The sequence below is a fragment of the Syngnathus acus genome, chromosome 14 (assembly GCF_901709675.1).
Source record: "Syngnathus acus chromosome 14, fSynAcu1.2, whole genome shotgun sequence".
NCBI lineage: Eukaryota > Metazoa > Chordata > Actinopteri > Syngnathiformes > Syngnathidae > Syngnathus > Syngnathus acus.
The window spans coordinates 2622236-2645144 of record NC_051099.1 but is presented as its reverse complement, the minus strand read 5'-3'; the positions used below and the strand labels follow the sequence as shown (position 1 = coordinate 2645144).

Here is a 22909-nt window from a genome sequence, read left to right as displayed (position 1 = left end):
TATCCCGAGGAGAGCGCTCTCTAATATTTTGACACTGGCTTTCACGCTCGAGCGGAAGTCCCTTCAGTTGATGTGGCGTATCAGCATCGCAACTTTCACGGGCGGCTTGCCGTCAATCGCCGCCACCGCAGCGCCTGCCGGTCTTTCGGGGCTCGGGCGTGCAAGGCAAAACCAACTGTGTCACATTCCTGTGACGCATCAGCGCTGGAGTAAATCAGACCATCATGGCTTCTTTGACATGATAACAAACCCTCTGACGATTTAAAGTGGTCCCGCCCTCCAAGTGGCTGCACCATGCCCACATTTTGTAGGCCAGCTGGTCGCATCAGTTGGTGTGCCGTGAGAAAGGATCCTCTTCCACCGAGTTGGTGGGAAAATGATGCGTCTTGACTCATTTCCCGGTTCACGGCCTCAATAGTTTGCAGATTTTCCTTGTCCAGTTTGTCTCTCTATTTTGCCCTCCTTTCATTTTGGCCGTAATTCCACTCTTGACCACTAGATGCCAGCACACTAAATCCTCTTCCGTGTTATGTGTTTAAATGGATTTAGGTGTGTTTGAAGTGCCATAAATGCTGTCAAAATCTGCTCGGGGAGTATTAGCAGGGTATTTCTTCATTTATATCTTAACTGTTTCTCTTGCATTGTCCACATGAATGCAGTCCCTTCTCGCCAGATTTGTGTTCAGACACGACTCGTGGATGAAGGCGTGCATGGTCTGGGCGTTTAGTTTCTTCCTGTCATGCAGCCGCACGGTGGGAACGTCGCGCGCTCGCTCGCTTTGCTTTAGCCCTGCGGCTAGCTGCTATTTTGTGGATGTGTCACTTTGCTTTGCAGCTGTCAATCAAATGTAAATCCCTTCATAAAAGGGAAGGGATGCATCTCGGGGCCCATCCCTGTTTTATTTCCTGCACCGCGGAGCTAATGCTTGACTTGCTTTGTTTGGGGCATTGAACATGCCCAAAAAGTCACGAAGCACGGGTGCATGGTGTCACGCAAAATTAGTACTTTTTTTAAAGCATTGACCTGCACTATTTTAAAGTATTAACTGTAAATGTTTCAAAAATGATCCAATTCTTTTTTGAGCAGTTGGAAATTAATTTTGGAGTTGCATTACCGCTACCTACTAAAAACTCTTTGGGGGCGCCATGGTAGAGTTGTCATCTCCTGATCTCCGGCCATCTTGAAAAGTCGAAGACCATTTACCAAAACTCACGACAATTAGAGAAAAAAACAAATCCTGTAAAATTTTGGCTCAGCTCGGTTCTCAAACAATTCGGAATTCAGGTTACAATGTTTACGCCACATATTGTCGGAAATATATTTCACTCGTTTTCCAACGCAACCAAAAATATCTTATACTGTTAGCGCTCGGATGCTAACGTGGCGCTAACTTACCCGGGTAAACATTCCAAGTATTTAAGTCTCTTTATATTAACATGCGTATAATGTATTGTTAAAAGGTTTTCTATGCAAAGGGGACAAAGAGTGTGCCAAAAGATTCTTGTTGCTATGGCAACCGAGGATACACACTACCTGTATATTGTTTAAGGGAGAGGCCCGAGGCAGACAAGTTAATCCTCTTCAGGAAACCAATTACTCTATAGACTCACCTGTCCCTCGGTAGCCCCGCCCACATTACGCCATCACTCCTGCTAGCGTCCACGAGACAGGCGGAGGAACGTCTTTTTTTTACAAGATAAACGTTGTACGAACATGACGCTCACTAAGTCGATATTAGATTTGTCGTCTTGTTTTAGAAGATGAGGAGATATTTTGGATGTGTGCGGACTTATCAAATCCTTGAATGAGCGGATGCTGACTCATCCTGACGCACACATAACCTCGCGGCCATGTGAATTACGGCTTGGACATGCACAACGTATGTGTCAACCATTGCTCATTATTGAAAAGCACATAGCCCCAATGGAAACTGGATTTTTCATCTGAAAAGTCATTTGTTTGGGGTGTAAAGAAAAAGAGAAAGGAAAAATGACGTTTGTTTGATCGCCAAATTGATGACTCATCGCAGTCCTATTTGAGTTATCTCCCCAAACGACACTGATGAAGACTACTGCGGGGTGGAGCTCCGATTCAACTTGCGGGCCCCCAATTAGGCTCCCGCTGCCGGGCTGGGAACAACTCCAGTCGGCCCTCTCTCCCCTGCCTAAACCCCCACGCAGGGATTAAGGGTGTCTGGGCTTGAGCAGAGGAAAGATCTCAGCAAGCCTCCTGCCTTTTTTTTGGGGGGGGTTATTTTGTTGTTTGCGTGTGAGCCAAATGAAGCAAAAAGCCAGGGCGGACGGGGTCGTCCATCCTCCAGCTTGCCAATTGCAAAATCAAGAGGGTGGCCTTTAGCCACAATCATGCTAATGTAGCAACTAACATCCCAACCGTCCCTGCCAAATAAATAAATATAAATTAATTAATTAATTTAAAAAAAATAAGATTGGCATACAAGCACTACGTTAGAGTTGAAGTTAGAAATACAAGTCGGCATGGCTGGCGTCTAAAGGGTGCAAAGTGATCCGCGTCGACGGTATCGGATGACGGTTAGACGATCACTCACGGCCGACACACGGGCGCTCCCACCGTCGTCGTCCTCATCTGTCCGTGAGAACCTAACGGGAGCATCTTTCATCTTTTTCCAATATTGCACACGCGGATTGACAACTTTTGCTGCATATGGTGTCGAGTTACTTCATTTTTTGTTGTTGTGGGGGTCACCTAAATTCTAAATTAAATATTTAAAACTTATAATTGCATAGACTATTTTCATTCACTAAGAAAAATAATCGTAATTATATGTGGAATAACTCAATAATTAGAGAACAAAATATTACAAATCCAGAGACGATTGATGTTTTAAAATAAAACATGTACACATTTGAATTGAATAATAATTATTACAAGATAAATATGGGGTTGTTATTTCCAAAGATTTTTGTGAGAGCAAAATAAATTTCTTTCAGTTAAACTGGGCTTGAAAAACAACACAGCCACTTTTGGGCATCGGGTCCCGCCCGAGGTTTTCTATTATTGTTATTTGTGTGCATATGTGTGTGTGTGTGTGTGGTGGCGGCAGGTCACCTCTGCTGCTCCGTGATGAAGTTAAGGCCCTTAAATCCCTCTGTAGATTTGACCTTTGAACCTTCCCCTCATCCCCTTGCTCTGATTTGAAAGCGGGATGTAGCAAGGGCCGCCGCGATTGTGGTGAGGATGAGGCGCATGTTTCCGAACAAGTGACTTTGTTTTGGTTGCCCGCACAAAGATAGTAATCTTTATTATTATTATGGCTCAACTCCATTTTTTGCAAGAGTCGTTTCAAATCTGATTCGTCGACTGATTTGTAATTGTTTATTTTTATTCTTATTTTTTCTTCGTTATATCCAAGCTGTTTTTCTATCAGATTTTTTGTATTTATTTTTCCAGTTTTTCACTGTCATTTATCCCCAGCCGGCTGATTTAGTTCCCCTAAAAAGTCACATATTTCTTTTTAAATGTCTATAATCCCTAGTTTTTGTTTTATTTTGTTTTTGTATCTCAAACACACGCGCACGCACAGAGCCAAGAGACCCACTAGTGCCCCCTATCGAGCGTGCCCTCCAACCGCGTGCAAGCTCGAGGCCTCTGAAGCTGCAACTTTTTTCCATGCAGCACATGTCACAGTAGCTTCTTGGAGCAAGCGCGCTAATTAGGGCGGCGCTAATTAAAGCCCAAAAGAAGGAAGAGAGGTCGCTGCGAGCGGCGATCAGCGGCCCGCATGGGAACGTTAATCATTTAAGGCTGTCAGGGGGGTTGCGAGCTGTGCGGGAATGCTGGGAATGTCGGGCTCTTCCCACCTTTTGATAGGCGGCTAGTATAGAGTTGGGCCCAGTAAAATATAAGAAAAGTCATAAAACGGAATCAAATAATAGATATTAAAAACTGTGAAAATTGACAAAATATGATGACAGCTTAATTGTGATGACCTTATCAAAAAGACTTGTAGCACACCTATGTTGTTACTGCCCCCTAGCGGCGCACAACGGACACACAATGGCCATTGATCTAATGAAATCAACCCTTTTAATTCTTAACATCTGACTTTTTTTTACTCTGTTTTTTGTGCTAATCCTTTTACACATGTGCAATATACACATACATGCGCGCGCACACGCGAGGTCATGTACACGCTTTGGAGATCTGAGGCCCGCCGTGTGATTTATGGCACGCAGGGTCAAACGGGATGCATTAGGCCCGTTTGCGGGAAGATGCGACAAGACTTACGAAGTGATGAGACGCTCGCTGACACTGGCCTCTTCAATAACCGTCGAGCGGGTTGCTTTGGGTTGGGGAAGGGTCGGGGCCCTCAATGACCCGCGTGCGCTTCACCGGGGCCTCGCGTGGCGCATTTTGACGCATATTCCGCCTTTTCCTGCTTTGAAAGGCTACGCTAACAATTTATGTGCTAAGACTTGCTTAGCTTTGTTTGCACTGATTACGCCGCGTGTCAACGCATTAACGCGGACGTAGCCAGCTCAGCTATTTGCCGCTGTTGCGACACGTCACACACACACACACGTAAACAAAAGAAGACTTTCACCACTGCCATATGATGTCATTCCACAAGGCCAAAAAGTCATTACGACTCGTAAGAATGAATTTAATGGCTACAAGCTATGTCGGTTGTTGTCAAAAATCATCAAACTTGGCTTTTCAGTCCGCTTGCTTTTCTGGAAGCTCCTCTTGGACGAGCTCCTGCCAGCCCCTAAATTGCACTCCGACTTGCACGCTCAGCATATCAGCGCTTTTGTATCCAGACCTCTTGCGCTCTTTCTTTTGTGTTTACATCCACGTTTATAACTCTGGAATGACAAACACAGAGACTTGGACTAAGTACTGCACACACGCACGCACACACACACGCATGCACTTGCATCTGGACAGTGTCAGGCCCACTTCAAAGTGGACCATCTCCTCTTTACAAGTCCGATGAGGCTCTTCATCAACGTCTCTCGGAACAACGAGAACTGCGATGAAGTGCTGCCATGTGTGTGTTTTTTTACGATGTAAAATAACACTTTAGTAGTGCACAGTATTTTATAAAAACATAGCAGTCATAATATCATTAAATCAATCAATTGTAAAGAACTGTTTATTTTTTTGCCACAATTTTTGCTTCGATTCAATTGACATTGTGCTGCTCTTTCTGCTGCGTACGCATTGTCCACCAGGGGGCAGCATAATTCAGACATGCAGGAAGTCAGTTGCAACGCCTCAGTCATATTGCTTAGTTTTTGCAGATGCTAAAGAATACATACCTGTGAGTATTTTAAGTATTTATTGCTATTTATACGCTACTGGCTAGCCTGTGTATGGTGTTTCTTACAGTGTGCTAGCATTAAGCTAGGCTAAATTTCAAAAGGCAAAGTTATGGGATTGTTTTAAATACACAACGTGTAATTTGAATGACAGATGGTTGATTTTGTACGACTGCATGCGCGCTGTCGTCATGGTAGCGGGCAAATAAATAATAACACGGGAAAAGGCGTTGAAAAAAGTCGTCAGTCCTTCAATAAACATGGCAGCTCCCGCGCACACCACCTCGGTCGGCCATTGTTGTGTCGTTTGACACCGCGCCTCCTCATTGTGAGCACGTTGACGTCAAATCAAATCGGCCACCTGCATTGATGGTAATTAATCAGCCGCTTGTCAAGCGACAGGTTCTCATGTGTTCCCACCAAGCCTCAGTGACTCGGGTGTTTTTTTTTTATAGCAATTATTTTCTTTCTTCACCCACAAACTGACAAATACACACAACTACCTGATGTCCTCCATGTTCAAAAATCCCAGGGCTGGCTGCCCTGTTGTATTTTATTTTGTTCACTCTCTGGTTTTGAATGGGGTGTGTAGACGTTGCGTTTTGACAGTAAAGACAAAAAAAAAAAACTTAGTAAGCAATTTTTATCACAAATAGTAAGTGCGTCAGATGTAGTTGAGTGTTTGTCTTGCTGGTAAAATGCAATTTTGGCCGGGCTCCTTTGACAAGGTGAAAGGTGCAGTTGAAGAAGCCAAAACTAACAAAGGGCCCACTTTGCATCAACTGGAGTTTTTCTCAGTGGCCCATTCAAACACGCGGCTAATATTTGTGATGTCTTCCAACCGTGCCCGTCCCCCCCCCTCCCCTCCCTTCTTCTTCTTCTTTCAGTATGAAAAATGAGTCACTCCAAGGCGTTTTCACTGCAGAGTAAACCGTGCAGAAAGTGCCATTCATCAACAGCGCCCTGTTGTCTTTGCACACAGAAAAAGGAGCGTGTTTTTCTTTTACGTTCTTTTTTTAACCTGCTAGAGGACGAGGAAGGTGTGACAGCTTTCTTCTCGCTCCCTCGTTAGTTAGCAATTTGTTGATTGGCTGCGCGGCGCCGTGACCCGTGGTGGAGCTCAAAGTCGCCGACGGTCTAATCTGGAGCGTGAACGTTTTTCCAAACAAAAACGACAACAGGCATGAGAAGTTGCTTGCTGGTTGAATTTTATTGCTGGTGCACGCTGGCAATTTTTGGGAGATTGACGGCAGACGCCAGCTAGGCCGGGTACTGACACACCACCGGAGTTCTGTCATCGCAAGGCCCGTCGTTCAATTGGCCCCAGTCTGGACAAAGACGGCAAGTTTCAGACACACCTCACATGAGAGGACTTCGGCGCGGAGCTCCGACTTACCGAAAGAGTTCATCCAAACGCAATTCTCGTAGCCGCCAAAGTTGTCGGGCTGATTGTGGCGCCAGGGGCCATCGGGAGGGATGATTCCGCTTCCGTCCACCCACACAAAGTCATCCTGACGGAACCATTGCGGCGTGAGCGTTTCTTAACATGGCGTTCCGAGCGCCGTCCGTCATACTCACCCCATCTCTGATGGCGCCCACCCAGTAGTGCAGTCGGCGCGGGATCGCCGTGGCGACGATGCACAGCAGCTTTCTGAACTCGTTCAGATTTGCCAGCGTGACCACTTGGCCGCCTTCTTTATCGCAAAAAGCCTAAAATGGAGATCACGGCTGAGTGGGCAGGCACCACAGCGCCGCGTCCGTCCGCCGTCTCACCTCAGCATGGGGGAAAGTCAGACCATAGGGCGATACTCTGACGCAGGTGTCATCATTGAGGCGGTAAAGATCTTGACCACAAGGTTCCACGGGCACGTCCTGGACGCGACACATTTCCAAAACTTCCTCCAAAGTCTCTGCGACAACAAAAACAGTCACTTGTGCCTTTTTGGCGGATGCCACCGACGGCTTTCTCGTTACCGTATCTTAAAATCTGAGCGAAGGACCCGGTGAACAGCAGCGCCCCCGCTAGGAACAAGTTTGCCGCAAAAGAAAGCATGGCTGCCAGATTTGACCTGTAAATGTCATAAAGTCAGTTTGTGTGAACAAGTAGGTAACATCTTTGTCTCTCTCACCACAGATGCGAGATGATGCGAGGCTCTTCTGTCAGGCTCCTGCGTCTCCTCCCGGCCTGAACTCGGACCCCCTTAAGTAGTGACGACGGACGCCTCGCAGCCAAATAAAATTGGCAGCGCGCTTGCTCTTGTTTGTCAAGACGAGCAGCGCTTGCAGGCATGGAGGTTCTTCAAAGCTGGTGAACGGCGCTCATTTGCAAATTGAATTCACTCGCCATCTGGAAACGGGACACGTCAAGGTAAGCTGAGTTAGTACCAGTGAACGTGAACTCAGACATGTGTCACCTCCATTTTGACACCACCACAAAGCGTGTCCAAGCAAATGCTGTCGGTCCATCTCATCCATGCCTCAATCTCCTCCAGCCTTGATTTTATTGATCGGCATGCCCAGCACGTTCAAAAACTTTGGTTCATTCGGAACCGTGCTGCCCCGGATTTTGAAGAAAACACACAAGTATATTCATATTATTAATACCCAATCCCAAATTTTGTTTCTTGGCTCATCATCTCCTCTTTCATTAAACACTCTGTCAATATTTGCTCATTTGCTTTTTTTTCTAGAAAATTCCACTGACATTTTGTGCAACTAAATTTATATATATGTATAATTAAGAGACACACCCTTGTTGATTTTTATTTAATTTTTTTATTATTCAGGTTTTATCAAGGTGCACAGCCTTGAGGGTCTCGGCGCAGGGCGTGCTCACCCCTGCGGCGTTGGAGGCGGAGTCGGCGACGCTTCCCAAGCGACCTTCTTCCTCGCAGTCTAACAGCAATACCAAAAAGGTACAAATCAAATAATTCCGTTGACCTCTGCGGCGTACTCGCCGTTATGAAAGCAGCTGTCTTCACCAGCGGGTTAGCGGCGAGGTCATGGGAGGCCGTCTGTCAGCTGCACCGCCGATTTCACTCTGGCTGTCACGCCCGTAACCCGTCCGAGGTGTTAACACGGAGATGACACCGGGTGACATGTCGGTGGCATCGGCTGGCCGGCTCACTTTTGCGACATTGTGACGCGAGCCTCGTGTCGCAACACGACGGCGGTCGTGAGGTAACTTTCACGTAACCATTGACTCAGAGTCAACACGTGGCGGAATGTCCCCTCTGCAATCTCTTAACCGCTTGAGGTCACAAGGTCTCCATTTGCGAGAAAGCACACTAAAAAGTTCTATTAATTGTTTGCGCCCAAATGTTTCGGCCATCTGCATGTGATTACGCTATTTATTGATGTATTTATTTATGTATTGATTTTTTTCAAAGGCAATCTGCTGTCCGGGATCAGCGTGGAAGCCCCCGTGCACCTTAACAAGGTAACCAGAGCTCTGCGGGCCAATGTAGACCAGCTGTGGGGGCTCACCGGAGGGATTTGGGGGGCAACCGCGTGGAGTTTAATTGAGCATTAATTACAAATAGCGCAATTTCCCCCCCCCCCGCCTCAATAAAGAGTGCGGTGTTATTACGGGGACCCTGATTTTCAGATTGCTCTCTTGGTTGTCTCATTTTGGCTGATTTCCTGTAACGTCCACTATGTTTACAATCTCCATTTTCTCGCTGTAAAGAAAAATATACAACTTGATTTAACAATACAGTGAACACCCACCATGTTGAGATACATGCTTTGCTAAAAAAAAAAAAAAAATGTGGTTTTATATTCAAATGTAAAGTTGTGCCTCTTCTGATGTACTACTTATGGTTGTTTAGGGTTAGGGTTTTTGAAAGCCTTCTTGTACATTGTCATTTTTTAAGCTTACACACAGTCAGTCAGTCAGTCAGTGAGTGAGTGAGTGAGTGAGTGAGTGAGTTTTCTCAGCTATGTGGGCCACACATGTCCATTTTCTGTCCTGCTCATTAGTTTCAGGTACCTGGCTCTTGATGCATTAAGCCATCGCTTGTGATACTTTTAGGAAGACGGGACCTCCAGCCAGGACCTGTCACTCACTCGCGCACACACACACACACACACACACACACACACACACACACACACACACACACACACACACACACACACACACACACACACACATGCAGACACAAAGAGTGATGGCGTCTGGTGTCATCCGTCCTCTATTTGGAGTTCAAAGTCCATCAGGACAATGCGGCGCAATTAGGAGCTTATAGGAGGATTTGGGGCCTTTCGCTGTCGCCTTCTCACAGTGCCATTTGTGTGTGTGTGTGTGTGTGTGTGTGTGTGTGTGTGTGTGTGTGTGTGTGTGTGTGTGTGTGTGTGTGTGTGTGTGTTACTTAGTTCTTTTGCAACAAAATCCCAAGCAAGTTGACATTTGATTAAAAGAAATGCAAAATATGCATTAAAAAAATTTGTCAGGGAGTGCAGTGATTCTCAAGAGCCACTTGCAATGATCATATTTTCATGAACATGCAGATCTGCTACATATTTGAACGTTGAGGAGGCTGCAATAAATTGATGTCATTGTCAACCACGTACGCCTGAACACTAAAATCATCGGTGCCAAAGAAGTGCAACTTGACAACTTTCGAAGCAAACGGTGAGTCAGGGGTGGCGTGCTTGTACGCATCGTCACGAAAGGTGGCAAACAAAAGAGGACAAAGACTATGAAAGCCTCGCTGAGTCAGCAAAGCTCACCCTCGGGGTGAGCCTTCATCCTGGGTGGCTTGGGGCTGCGCCATAATCACATCAAAAAGTCGGAAGGTGCGGGACCGGGATGCAACTTAGCCGACTGGCGACGTGTGGACTGACAGCGGCCCCCACCCATTCACCAAAGGTTTTTCCAGAGGTATTTAGTTGAGGTGAGGCATTTACTTATTTTTAAAAAATCTTTGAGAAGTGGAACTGAAGCCGCTATTTTTGACAGTACATTTGCGGCTCGCAAAGCAGCTGGACAAATACGCTTTTATGCAATCTTTTTTTTTTTTTTTTTTGTAATTTTTCTTAAGCTGTCGTCAAGCTTTGATGCTCTTCATTTAGCGTGTTTTCAAACACTGTCAGGGTTCCAACTCAAGCAGGGACAAGTTGTGTTTTTGTTACACACAAAGCCTCACACAAGATCGAGGCCAGTCAGCCTTAGTGTTGGCTCGTGAGTGAACGATTCGTTCAAAGGAACGAATCCTTTCAGTGAACGAGAGTGAACGTTCTTTTTTCCGTTCATATGACTTCAACCAGTAGGTGTCGGTAATGCGCATTGAAGCTGGTGCCACCTCGCCGTAAAACAAAACGAAGAAGAAAATGACGTCACTTCCCGTTCACGAACAAGTCGTGAATTGCATTTCCTGTTTACTAACCGAACGCATCTGTGTCCTAAAGTGATTTGTTCTTTTTTCCGTTCATATGACTTCAACCAGTAGGTGTCGGTAATACGCTTTGAAGCTGGTGCCACCTCGCCGTAAAACAAAACGAAGAAGAAAATGACGTCACTTCCCGTTCACGAACGAGCCAATGGGTGAACTGCCTTCCTTCCCGTGCGTCAACGGATCAGTCAGTGAACGTGTTGCGTCTCCCTCCTGGCTTGAACTATCTAAGCCAGAATGTGGATTTACGATGGAAAGAAAGAACCACTCAATATAACACCATTTCTTTTATGCACGTTTTCTCCAAGCTAACGGCTAACTTTATTGCATGAAGGGATGCGCCGTTATGCAAAAACGGGGAGATTATGCTTCTCTTTGTGTAATCTTTATTTTATAACACTTATCAGTTTTTAAATAACGTGTATGAATATATACTCCTAAATATTGTTATCCAATGTATCTACTGCAATTTCACATGAGATTGCGTGTTTGAAATGTACTTTATGATGATGTTTCATGATCATCTTTAATGTCTGCAGGCGCAAAGCATAGTTCACGCCAGGAGGGAAACGCAACACGTTCACTGACTGATCCGTTGATGCACGGGAAGGAAGGCAGTTCACCCATTGACTCGTTCGTGAACGGGAAGTGACGTCCTTTTCTTCTTCGTTTTGTTTTACGGCGAGGTGGCACCAGCTTCAAAGCGCATTACCGACACCTACTGGTTGAAGTCATATGAACGGAAAAAAGAACAAATCACTTTAGGAAGTGATTCGTTCCCTCGCGTTCACTGAAAAGATTTGTTCCTTTGAACGAATCGTTCACTCACGAGCTAACACTACTGGACGGTCCCACAATCCCCCGGGTGAAGCCGTCGTGAATCACCTTGAGCTTAATGATTTGCAGATCCGCCGAGACTCTGGAACCTCCTGGGCCGGAGTTTATCTGCCGGGCTTGACCCCGTTCGATCTGGCCCTCACATTAACCCGTGCGTGCGTGTGCGAAGGAATACTGGTGTGGAAATATGTGCGCGTGTGTAGGTGTGTGCACGGCCTTGGATAACCTCACAATAACCCCCGCGAGCCGGCCAATGCAGATAAAAGGCCATTTATATCCACGCTCACGCCTTCAAGGATGCCTTCTTCGCTTTGTGCAAAGTGGCCTTCTTTGTCAACAAATACTTGCCTACTGTACTCAGGTTGAGTTCTTTGGTATCTGTTTTCATTTGTATAAACAAGACAAACTGTTGACAACTATAACTATCAGCAAATGTGTTTTAAATGAAACTATTTCCAAGGATAGGTAGCAACGCTGGAGGGGGGGCTCAGTTCAAAGGTCCTCATACCAACAACTCGGCGGCTTTGTTTGATTGACGGTTGCACCGGCCTTCCATTAGGCGCATATTTGATCAAAATATATACAGCCCCCTGAAAATTGCGGAAGGAAAGAGGGAGGGAGGCGAAAGCTCCCATTCCAGATGCAAATCCTAAATCAGCAGCCGCGGTGCGCTCCGAGGAGGAGGCTTGCTTTTAATTTATTCTCCTAAGCTGGGGAATCAGGCCATCAAAAGGCGGCCGGCTATCGGGTTGCCCGCGCTAAGTGTGAGGAGGGCGGCCCGGGGAGGGATTTAACCCTTTTCGGGTGTCACGGAGACCAGCAAAGAGGGGCGGGGGGGTACAGAAGCTGACATGAGGGAGGGGGCGAGGGGGATAGAAGCTGTCCTTATGTTGGAGATTCCTCCTTCAGTCCGCTTTAATGGCTGAGGATCAGATTATGAAAAGGACGCCAGCCGATCTTGTTAGCAGAAAAAAAAAAAAAACTGTCCACTTGGCAGTTGTTTTTTCTCGTAGGGTCAGGCCATCAAATTATATTTACAACAGAAAATGATGATGTCACATAAAAAGTATTGATTAAGCAGGGATAAGTCCCCTAAAATAAAAAACTTGAGTTTGAAAATTTGGCGAAAAAAACATGACTCAGCGAATGCCAAACCATAAATACATGTGCCTTGGCGTTCACAAATGCTCCTATTTGTTGATTTACACTTTTGTTCCCCCCCACCAAAAAAAAACTTAGACTCTCCTACAATATAATAGCACGCATGTTTCATTCAATGAAGACAAAATTGTCGTGTAAAACGAAACTAGACCATGCCTTACAATGGCACCCTGAGGAACCCCAGTGGTGATTGATAGTGGACCGGGAAGTGAGCTGTACTATTCAACTGACTGGCGAGCAATCCAGAGCAGACAATTCCGTACTTTTCCCACGACAACAACACAACTTTGCTGTCATCCTGGGAAAAATGTATTTTGTTGATATCTGGAGATCAGAGACATGATCGTACTCATAAAGGAACGTTTTTCTTTTTTCCCCCCCAAGCGTTGACCAGCTTCTTACCCTTTTCTCCTCCTCCTTGATCTTCCCTCCAATGTTTGCTTTATTTTATTCTATGTTTTCCCTCCGCCCTCGCTCACGTTTTCGTGCAAAGAATAAAATTTCATCAGCACGGACTCTGGGAAACGCAGCTCTCGGATTGGCCCTTGCCCGGGACACATGCTTTGAATTTACGGAGCTTTTTTTTGGATGGGAAGGGGGGAATAGCGGCTGAAACCTGGATGTATTTCCTGGGGATTAGCCCTTAGATGGGCTGCCCTCGGAGAGCGTCTCAGGTCCCGGCCTCTCTGGATGGCTGGGAAAATGACCCCCATCTGACTCTGCTGAAACGCCCGCCTGCCCTTCCCTTGCGTCTTGCTATGGGCATCCTTTAACTTTCATGTATTCAAAGTGAAGTCAATTCCAAGATTTGTTTCTGTCTACAGTTAGCAGGGGTCCACGCCACATATTCTTTAGCCTCTATGAAAAAAAAGTCACTTAGCCTAGTAGTAGTTTTATTCTTCTTTGTCTTTCTACGTTGCCCCCAGTGGCCAAGGCCGGCACAGCACAAGACTGCAGCAATAATACATGATGTACAAAATTGTATTGTTATTCTATTATGATTTCCAATTTTAAAGTGTGCCATTTTCCTTGGTAGAAAAAACTTGTATCACAACAGTGTAGGTAGCTAGCTAAGAGAAATCTTCACTGTAATTATTTTTATTTTTTTTAAACAGTTTAGTGTTATTTAAATTCCCAGGCAGGCCATCGCCTTAGTAGCCTGTTAGCTCACGAGCTAGCTAGCAAGCACCTGTTGAAGGGGTATATTCCAGCCAGTGGGGGCTTTAGGCAGATTTATTTACAAAAGACATGACAGAATTAGATTGACAGCGGTGTGTATTTTCAGGATTTGAAAGCCTCATTTTATATACTTTTTTTTTTTTTCATCATTCACATTTGACAGTCTTCATTTTGGTGTCAAATTAACAATACGTTTATTTTGCTAAACACCCAAAAAGCGACCCATTAAGCAATTACATATTGTTTATACCTGGCAGGTTTTCATGATGAATTGCGGGTTTCTTTCCATGGAAAGTTCACCACTTTGAAAATTGGCAGATTTTGCGACCGTTATTTTAAAGAGAAAACGATGTTGTTATAACGCTGGTGTATTATGTCAGCGCGCTAATTTCAACGAACGGCTTTAATCAACTAGAAAATGCAATTTCTGGAGAAATTGCGTGTGAAGGCGAAAACTATGAATAACTTCTTCGGGGAATGCTGCCGAATGATGTTGAAACGAGTTGAATTACTTGAGAAATGAAGAAAATTTGGAGAAATTGTGGTGAATTTCAAAATTGAAAGTTTGGAATATTTGGTAAGTGGAATAGGTAGGCAAACGATGAACTAGCATAGTAGGGATAAGTGTGTTGACAAAAATACTGCTGCACTACTTCTACTTGAGTACTTTTGTTACTGTCACAGCTCGTCCCCGATCATCTCCGTGGTTTCTGTCCGTGTGTCTGTGTGCTCGCCCCTCCCCTCCTGTGTGCCCATGATTAGTCTCACCTGCCTCTTGTTACCTGTCTTGTATTTAAGTCCTGTCTGTGTGTCACTCCCTGTCGGATCATTGTTAACGTCATGATGTCCTTTTGGCTCCTGTTGCTGTCATTGGTAATGTCACCCTGTTGTTAGGTTTTGTTAGTGAGTTACGTCAGTTTACCGAGTCTGTATTTTGAGTTCCGCCAATAAACCCTGGTCCAAGCTGCACTTGGTTTCCCTGCTCCATTTCCACTCCCATTCGTGACACTAGCATAGTAGGGATAAATGTGTTGACAAAAATATTGCTGCACTACTTCTACTTAAGTACTTTTGTTACATACAGCAACATTGGACTACACGCATCCTTTTTACCGACACAATGTATTTATTTTGCTGTTACACGACATTAGCAATCACTCAGCCATTGCTAGTCGCTGTGAATGGCCATCATGCATGGAAACTAGGCACACTTTGATCCCGCTATTAGATGCACACACCACTTTACCGCTCCACGGGACACTTGTGAAGAACACTACATCAGCATGTGAAGGAAACACCCGATGTCACATGATAAATGCTCTTGCTCTCATAATCTATGTGCTTGCAAATATGATGTATGTGACCAGGAACTCTGAATTACAAAACAAAGACTGGCTCATTCATCTTGCAACTTGGGTGGGCTGCAGACAGGAATCTGTTTGCTGTGTTTAACATTCACAAATTGGTGCATCAACTACATTCACACAATATTGTTTTTATTTTCAAGGCAAATGGGTCCACATTGAAGGAGAAGTGCAGGCCGCCCAGTGCATCCGCAATCAGGAGGAAAGCTTGCATCCCTCTGCTCGGCACCTGACAATGGCCAGTTGAGTCGACTTCCCATGACAACGTGATTCAAACGTTCCAGCCAAAACAGCACAAGGTGGAAAGGTAAAGGTCTTCTTTCGCATCAATTCTATCATATACAACATCAGACATTTCATACCCTCACCATTCCCTGAAATTCTGCTATTCAGCACAAAACAACGCCTACCATTAACCGATCCTAATGGCCTACAATACTGGGACCTAAATACCAACTCTGGTGACTAATGACTTTTTCTCTTTTGGGATCACTTGGCAACAATCTGGCCTTTCTTCCCATTACTTTGATGTTGTACAATTAGTAAATCAATCTGGACATTTGATCCTTTGGCTTTCCAGCTGTATGAAATATATTTATACATATAACAAGTCTCCAGGCTGCAAAGTAAGACTATTGTACCGCCCCCTGGTGGTCAAACGCGGCATTACAATAAGCACTGCTATGTCCATTACAATTACATTACTTTAGTTTTGAAGACACAATGCACATTACACATGAACACAACAAAGGGCCACTTTGCTTGACCATACATCTTGACTTCCGTTATATTTGCTGTTATCTTGTGGCACCTTGCTCTACCATGTTGAGTACAGCTATTTCTTTTTGGACTACACATGCTTTGCTGTCATTCGGCTGCAGCACATTGTTAAAGAACAATGACTTGGATCTATTTCATTGACAAAGATAACCATGGCCATTGCACAAGACTACAGTTGCACTTGACTATTAGCTGATTAGTGCTTTTTATTTCTTCTGCAAACTGTTCAGACACTTCTAAGAGGATCAAAAGGCTTCACATATAACCCACCTTTAATTCCTCATGGCACAGCGGGAACATTTTGACGTCTGACTGAGGGGGTTACGGCGTGACAGTTGAGTTGGCTTGGCTTGGGAGGTTTATGACAGGTCCCGACCACACGCTGAGCTCACCGCGGGACGGGAGGCTCCCTGACTCTGCCATATGGAGGACATGACGACAGGTTAAGCAGCTGCTTGCCAATCACAAGATTGTTTACTAAATGCGAGACAGCAAACATTCATACTAAAAATGACCAACCGGCAAACTTCCACAACTAAGCATCCATTTTGAATGCCTTCTGACCAGACGCTTGACAGTCCCGCCCGCACATTCTACAAATTCACATCCATCACTATTTCACACTAAAAGCCTATTGGTCTGGGTTGACCTACAGTTCTCTTACGTATATGCCAATCTAAACTCATGCAAAACATTTTTCTTGTGTTACGACTGTCCACTTTGCTACTTTTACAACTTCTATTAACTGGACAAATTCCCCAATCTATGCTTTAATACGCCTGGCCTGACTCACAGCAGAGGCCTGACTCACAGCAGAGGAAAGAAAGCTCTTTACTAAACGATCCCATGATTAAAGTTGGAGCGCTGCTCCTCACAACTTGGCGTTGAACTCCCTCTAATATGAGCCACATCGCCTACGCGACAAGCCAAGGGCGCGCCGAGCGTGACCAGACATTAACTTTCGCCATGAAAGGTACGTCGCCGGAGCGTGTCAGTGGCTCACCCCCCGAGAAAGTGGCACTTAGGTTTTTGAAGGCAGTCTTTCAGCGTTGGTTGCCCTTCTGTCACTGCCATGGACACGAGTCTTTGGTCGAGTGCTTAACGTCATTGCCTGCATAAAGTTTGTGACTTTTTTTGTTTTTGTTTTCATTTTGCTTGTTAAATACTGCTTCATGATTTGCTGAGGTATCAGGAAGTGGGTGGGGCAATGAGAATAAAATCCGATTGGTTGGAAAGGGGGCGCGGTTATGCAGACGAGGGGTCCTGTGATCGGTGGGATGTAAAGTAGACGTGGCGTCGTCGATTTGAAATGCTGCCTTCCGATTGGCTGATGGATAAGTGGGCGTGGTCAGGCCCATTTTAGCTGCGCTCTGATTGGTCAGACTGAATTTGGGCAGAGGTAGGAGGCGGGCAAAGTAGCACTTAGGTTTTTGGTTTTCAGTCTTGAGGTGAGCGTGGGTTGCTCTTCTGTCACTGCCATAGTCACGAGTCTTTGGTCGAGTGGTTAACGTCATTGCCTCTGACACGGTGGGAATAGTGTTCGAAACCAGCCCTTGGGCTGTGCTTTGTCAATTTTCTCTCACTTCTGCATAAAGATTGTGACTCTTATTTTTCATTTATTTTTTTCCTTTCGCTTGTTAATACTGCGTCATGATTCGCTGAGGTCTCAGGAAGTGGGCGGGGCAATGAGAATGAAATCCGATTGGTTGGAAAGGGGGCGTTGATGCAGACGAGGGGTCCTTGTGATTGGTGGGATGTGAAGTAGGCGTGGCGTCGTCAATTTAAAATTGCCTTCCGATTGGCTGTTGGAAAAGTGGACGTGGTCAGGCCCATTTCAGCTGCGCTCTGATTGGTCAGACTGAATTTGGGCAGAGGTAGGAGGCGGGCAAAGTGGCACTTAGGTTTTTGGTTTTCAGTCTTGAGGTGAGCGTGGGTATCTCTTTTGTCACTGCCATAGTCACGAGTCTTTGGTCGAGTGGTTAACGTCATTGCCTCTGACACGATGGGACTAGTGTTCGAGACCAGCCCTTGGGCTGTACTTTGTCAATTTTCTCTCGCGGCTGTGGCACTTTCAGTTCCATGATTTTTCCCTAATGCGGTGGCCTGTCACGTGGTACGCGAGTGTGCAAAGCGCCATTGGACGAGCAGGCGAGGAAGATTTGAATTGGCGGATGTGACGTCATGAATTGGGGACGGTGTGTGCTCAAGGGAAGTTGTCATATACAGGTGCGACACGCGGGCGGTTTCTCAGCTAAGCTAGCATGCTAGTAAATGTTTGTCGTTCATTGGCGGTCCTCACGACGGACGCCTTGTTTGTTTGTTGCAGGATTCAAGGAGAGTTATCAGATACAGGCGCCACCGACCGTGTGGCGGTTTCTCGGGTAAGCTAGTATGCTATCAAATGTTTGTCGTTCATTGCCGTTTCTCACGCCTTGTTTGTTTGAGGCAAGATTTTCACACTCGTCTCGGCCACCGCAACTGTCGTTTTGCCCGCTGCAGTATTTCAAATCTCTTTGGCGTTTTGTTTCGTCAAATGTTTATCGTTTATTCTCACGACGGACGCCTTTGTTTGTTTGTTTGTTTGTTTGTTTGTTTGTTTGTTGCAGGATTGAAGGGGAGTTACCAGATACAGGCGCCACCGACCGTGTGGCGGTTTCTCGGGTAAGCTAGTATGCTATCAAATGTTTGTCGTTCATTGCCGTTTCTCACGACGGACGCCTTGTTTGTGTGATAAAATATTTTCACACTCGTCACGGCCACCGCAACTGTCGTTTTGCCCGCTGCAGTATTTCAAATCTCTTTGGCGTTTTGTTTCGTCAAATTAACAATGTTGCATTACATATAGTGTGCTATTTCCGTATTATGCAAACTGATGACTGTGACTAATCTGTTACGTCATGTTCAAATCTATTCCAAGATGGCGCCCGCCCGCAACAAACATTTGCTAGCGTGATTTTCTCCCGTTTTGGACGACTGCTCGATTCATGCCGCCATTTCTGAGTGAGTTGATGGATGATAAAATCAAAATATTATAATTTGGATACTTTTGTCATTATTATAACTCAGTACAATATACTGATAATTGTATACATATTTTAAATATAAAACTGTAGTTGATATGTATAATTGTTGCAAAAATATCATGCCATTGCCACTCTACTCAATGTCTACAAGTGTTGCAATAATTTGTGTTTGTGTTTTCAGCTGACTGTAAATGTGATCACTTTTACCAATTGCACCGTTTGTACTTTTCAAGTTTTTTTTGTATGAATCCAGTGAGCAGGGTGACGCCGGTGAGAAGTCACACCATCGAACTCCCTGACGCAGAGCTGTGCTTTACCAGACCAGGCAACTGCCTGGGGCAAGGCCACTAGGGGGCTCTCTTATTTATCCATTTTTACATTTGGCACTTGTCCCTTGTATTCTTGCACTCTCGTACGCTGCTGTGACAAGTAAATTTCCCTGTTGTGGAATAAAGTTCTATCAATCAATTGTTTGTATTGTAGTGTTTGTATTGTATGGTGTATTGCATGTATTGCATTGTTCATCCATCCATCCATCTTCTTCCGCTTATCCGGAGTCGGGTCGCGGGGGCAGCAGCTTCAGGAGGGACTCCCAGACTTCCCTCTCCCCAGCCACTTCATCTAGCTCATCCCGGGGGATCCCAAGGCGTTCCCAGGCAATGTTTGGCGTGTTTTGTTTGTAGTGTTTGCCATTGTATGGTGTTTTGTTTGTACTGTTTGCCATTGCATGGCGTCTTTTGTCGTTTGTACTGTTTGCCATTGCATGGCGTCTTTTGTCGTTTGTACTGTTTGCCATTGCATGGCGTCTTTTGTCGTTTGTACTGTTTGCCATTGCATGGCGTCTTTTGTCGTCTGTACTGTTTGCCATTGCATGGCGTCTTTTGTCGTCTGTACTGTTTGCCATTGCATGGCGTCTTTTGTCGTCTGTACTGTTTGCCATTGCATGGCGTCTTGTCGTTTGTACTGTTTGCCATTGCATGGCGTCTTTTGTCGTCTGTACTGTTTGCCATTGCATGGCGTCTTTTGTCGTCTGTACTGTTTGCCATTGCATGGCGTCTTTTGTCGTCTGTACTGTTTGCCATTGCATGGCGTCTTGTCGTTTGTACTGTTTGCCATTGTATGGCGTCTTGTCGTTTGTACTGTTTGCCATTGCATGGCGTCTTTTGTCGTCTGTACTGTTTGCCATTGCATGGCCTCTTTTGTCGTCTGTACTGTTTGCCATTGCATGGCGTCTTTTGTCGTCTGTACTGTTTGCCATTGCATGGCGTCTTTTGTCGTCTGTACTGTTTGCCATTGTATGGCGTCTTGTCGTTTGTACTGTTTGCCATTGCATGGCGTCTTTTGTCGTCTGTACTGTTTGCCATTGTATGGCGTCTTGTCGTTTGTACTGTTTGCCATTGCATGGCGTCTTTTGTCGTCTGTACTGTTTGCCATTGCATGGCGTCTTTTGTCGTCTGTACTGTTTGCCATTGCATGGCGTCTTTTGTCGTCTGTACTGTTTGCCATTGCATGGCGTCTTTTGTCGTCTGTACTGTTTGCCATTGCATGGCGTCTTTTGTCGTCTGTACTGTTTGCCATTGCATGGCGTCTTTTGTCGTCTGTACTGTTTGCCATTGTATGGCGTCTTGTCGTTTGTACTGTTTGCCATTGTATGGCGTCTTGTCGTTTGTACTGTTTGCCATTGCATGGCGTCTTTTGTCGTTTGTACTGTTTGCCATTGCATGGCGTCTTTTGTCGTCTGTACTGTTTGCCATTGTATGGCGTCTTGTCGTTTGTACTGTTTGCCATTGCATGGCGTCTTTTGTCGTCTGTACTGTTTGCCATTGTATGGCGTCTTGTCGTTTGTACTGTTTGCCATTGCATGGCGTCTTTTGTCGTTTGTACTGTTTGCCATTGCATGGCGTCTTTTGTCGCTTGTACTGTTTGCCATTGCATGGCGTCTTTTGTCGTCTGTACTGTTTGCCATTGCATGGCGTCTTTTGTCGTCTGTATTGTTTGCCATTGCATGGCGTCTTTTGTCGTCTGTACTGTTTGCCATTGTATGGCGTCTTGTCGTTTGTACTGTTTGCCATTGTATGGCGTCTTGTCGTTTGTACTGTTTGCCATTGCATGGCGTCTTTTGTCTGTACTGTTTGCCATTGCATGGCGTCTTTTGTCGTTTGTACTGTTTGCCATTGCATGGCGTCTTTTGTCGTTTGTACTGTTTGCCATTGTATGGCGTCTTGTCGTTTGTACTGTTTGCCATTGCATGGCGTCTTTTGTCTGTACTGTTTGCCATTGCATGGCGTCTTTTGTCGTTTGTACTGTTTGCCATTGCATGGCGTCTTTTGTCGTTTGTACTGTTTGCCATTGCATGGCGTCTTTTGTCTGTACTGTTTGCCATTGCATGGCGTCTTTTGTCGTCTGTACTGTTTGCCATTGCATGGCGTCTTTTGTCGTCTGTACTGTTTGCCATTGCATGGCGTCTTTTGTCGTCTGTACTGTTTGCCATTGCATGGCGTCTTTTGTCGTCTGTACTGTTTGCCATTGTATGGCGTCTTGTCGTTTGTACTGTTTGCCATTGCATGGCGTCTTTTGTCGTCTGTACTGTTTGCCATTGCATGGCGTCTTGTCGTTTGTACTGTTTGCCATTGCATGGCGTCTTTTGTCGTTTGTACTGTTTGCCATTGCATGGCGTCTTTTGTCGTCTGTACTGTTTGCCATTGTATGGCGTCTTGTCGTTTGTACTGTTTGCCATTGCATGGCGTCTTTTGTCGTCTGTACTGTTTGCCATTGTATGGCGTCTTGTCGTTTGTACTGTTTGCCATTGCATGGCGTCTTTTGTCGTTTGTACTGTTTGCCATTGCATGGCGTCTTTTGTCGCTTGTACTGTTTGCCATTGCATGGCGTCTTTTGTCGTCTGTACTGTTTGCCATTGCATGGCGTCTTTTGTCGTCTGTATTGTTTGCCATTGCATGGCGTCTTTTGTCGTTTGTACTGTTTGCCATTGCATGGCGTCTTTTGTCTGTACTGTTTGCCATTGCATGGCGTCTTTTGTCGTCTGTACTGTTTGCCATTGCATGGCGTCTTTTGTCGTCTGTACTGTTTGCCATTGCATGGCGTCTTTTGTCGTCTGTACTGTTTGCCATTGCATGGCGTCTTTTGTCGTCTGTACTGTTTGCCATTGTATGGCGTCTTGTCGTTTGTACTGTTTGCCATTGCATGGCGTCTTTTGTCGTCTGTACTGTTTGCCATTGCATGGCGTCTTGTCGTTTGTACTGTTTGCCATTGCATGGCGTCTTTTGTCGTTTGTACTGTTTGCCATTGCATGGCGTCTTTTGTCGTCTGTACTGTTTGCCATTGCATGGCGTCTTTTGTCGTCTGTACTGTTTGCCATTGCATGGCGTCTTTTGTCGTCTGTACTGTTTGCCATTGCATGGCGTCTTTTGTCGTCTGTACTGTTTGCCATTGTATGGCGTCTTGTCGTTTGTACTGTTTGCCATTGTATGGCGTCTTGTCGTTTGTACTGTTTGCCATTGCATGGCGTCTTTTGTCGTCTGTACTGTTTGCCATTGCATGGCGTCTTTTGTCGTCTGTACTGTTTGCCATTGTATGGCGTCTTGTCGTTTGTACTGTTTGCCATTGTATGGCGTCTTGTCGTTTGTACTGTTTGCCATTGCATGGCGTCTTTTGTCGTCTGTACTGTTTGCCATTGCATGGCGTCTTTTGTCGTCTGTACTGTTTGCCATTGCATGGCGTCTTTTGTCGTCTGTACTGTTTGCCATTGTATGGCGTCTTGTCGTCTGTACTGTTTGCCATTGCATGGCGTCTTTTGTCGTCTGTACTGTTTGCCATTGCATGGCGTCTTTTGTCGTCTGTACTGTTTGCCA

The 22909-nt window shown here is 45.4% G+C and overlaps 1 protein-coding gene and 1 long non-coding RNA gene across 4 annotated transcripts; one reads left to right on the top strand and one right to left on the bottom strand.

The window, feature by feature from the left end:
• Positions 1-6491: 6491 nt before the first annotated feature.
• On the bottom strand, positions 6492-7608 carry LOC119133787 (lectin-like). Its single transcript, XM_037269938.1, has 6 exons — positions 7430-7608; positions 7275-7369; positions 7074-7210; positions 6879-7010; positions 6697-6811; positions 6492-6628 (listed from the first exon to the last, which is right to left on the bottom strand). The coding sequence occupies exons 1-6, from the start codon at positions 7588-7590 to the stop codon at positions 6561-6563; spliced, it is 708 nt and encodes a 235-aa protein (XP_037125833.1). The 5' UTR covers positions 7591-7608; the 3' UTR covers positions 6492-6560.
• Positions 7587-12863, top strand: LOC119133788. Of its 3 annotated transcripts, XR_005100189.1 has the most exons (6): positions 7588-7668; positions 7793-7883; positions 8087-8215; positions 8690-8739; positions 9813-10485; positions 11603-12863. It is a non-coding gene; the product is annotated as an uncharacterized LOC119133788 (long non-coding RNA). The 3 variants fall into 3 exon arrangements; XR_005100190.1 differs by lacking the exon at positions 7793-7883 and having other exon boundaries at positions 7587-7668; positions 9813-10198; XR_005100188.1 differs by lacking the exon at positions 7793-7883 and having other exon boundaries at positions 7587-7668.
• The last annotated feature ends 10046 nt before the right edge of the window (positions 12864-22909 follow it).

Bases quoted from the DNA above. Each gene is read 5' to 3' on its own strand.
- LOC119133787 (XM_037269938.1), bottom strand. From the start codon at position 7,590: ATGCCTGCAAGCGCTGCTCGTCTTGACAAACAAGAGCAAGCGCGCTGC. The intron at 7,211-7,274 runs GTAACGAGAAAG...TTGTTGTCGCAG, and splicing joins CGCTCAGATTTTAAGATACG to AGACTTTGGAGGAAGTTTTG. The intron at 7,011-7,073 runs GTGAGACGGCGG...TCTCCATTTTAG, and splicing joins TGACTTTCCCCCATGCTGAG to GCTTTTTGCGATAAAGAAGG.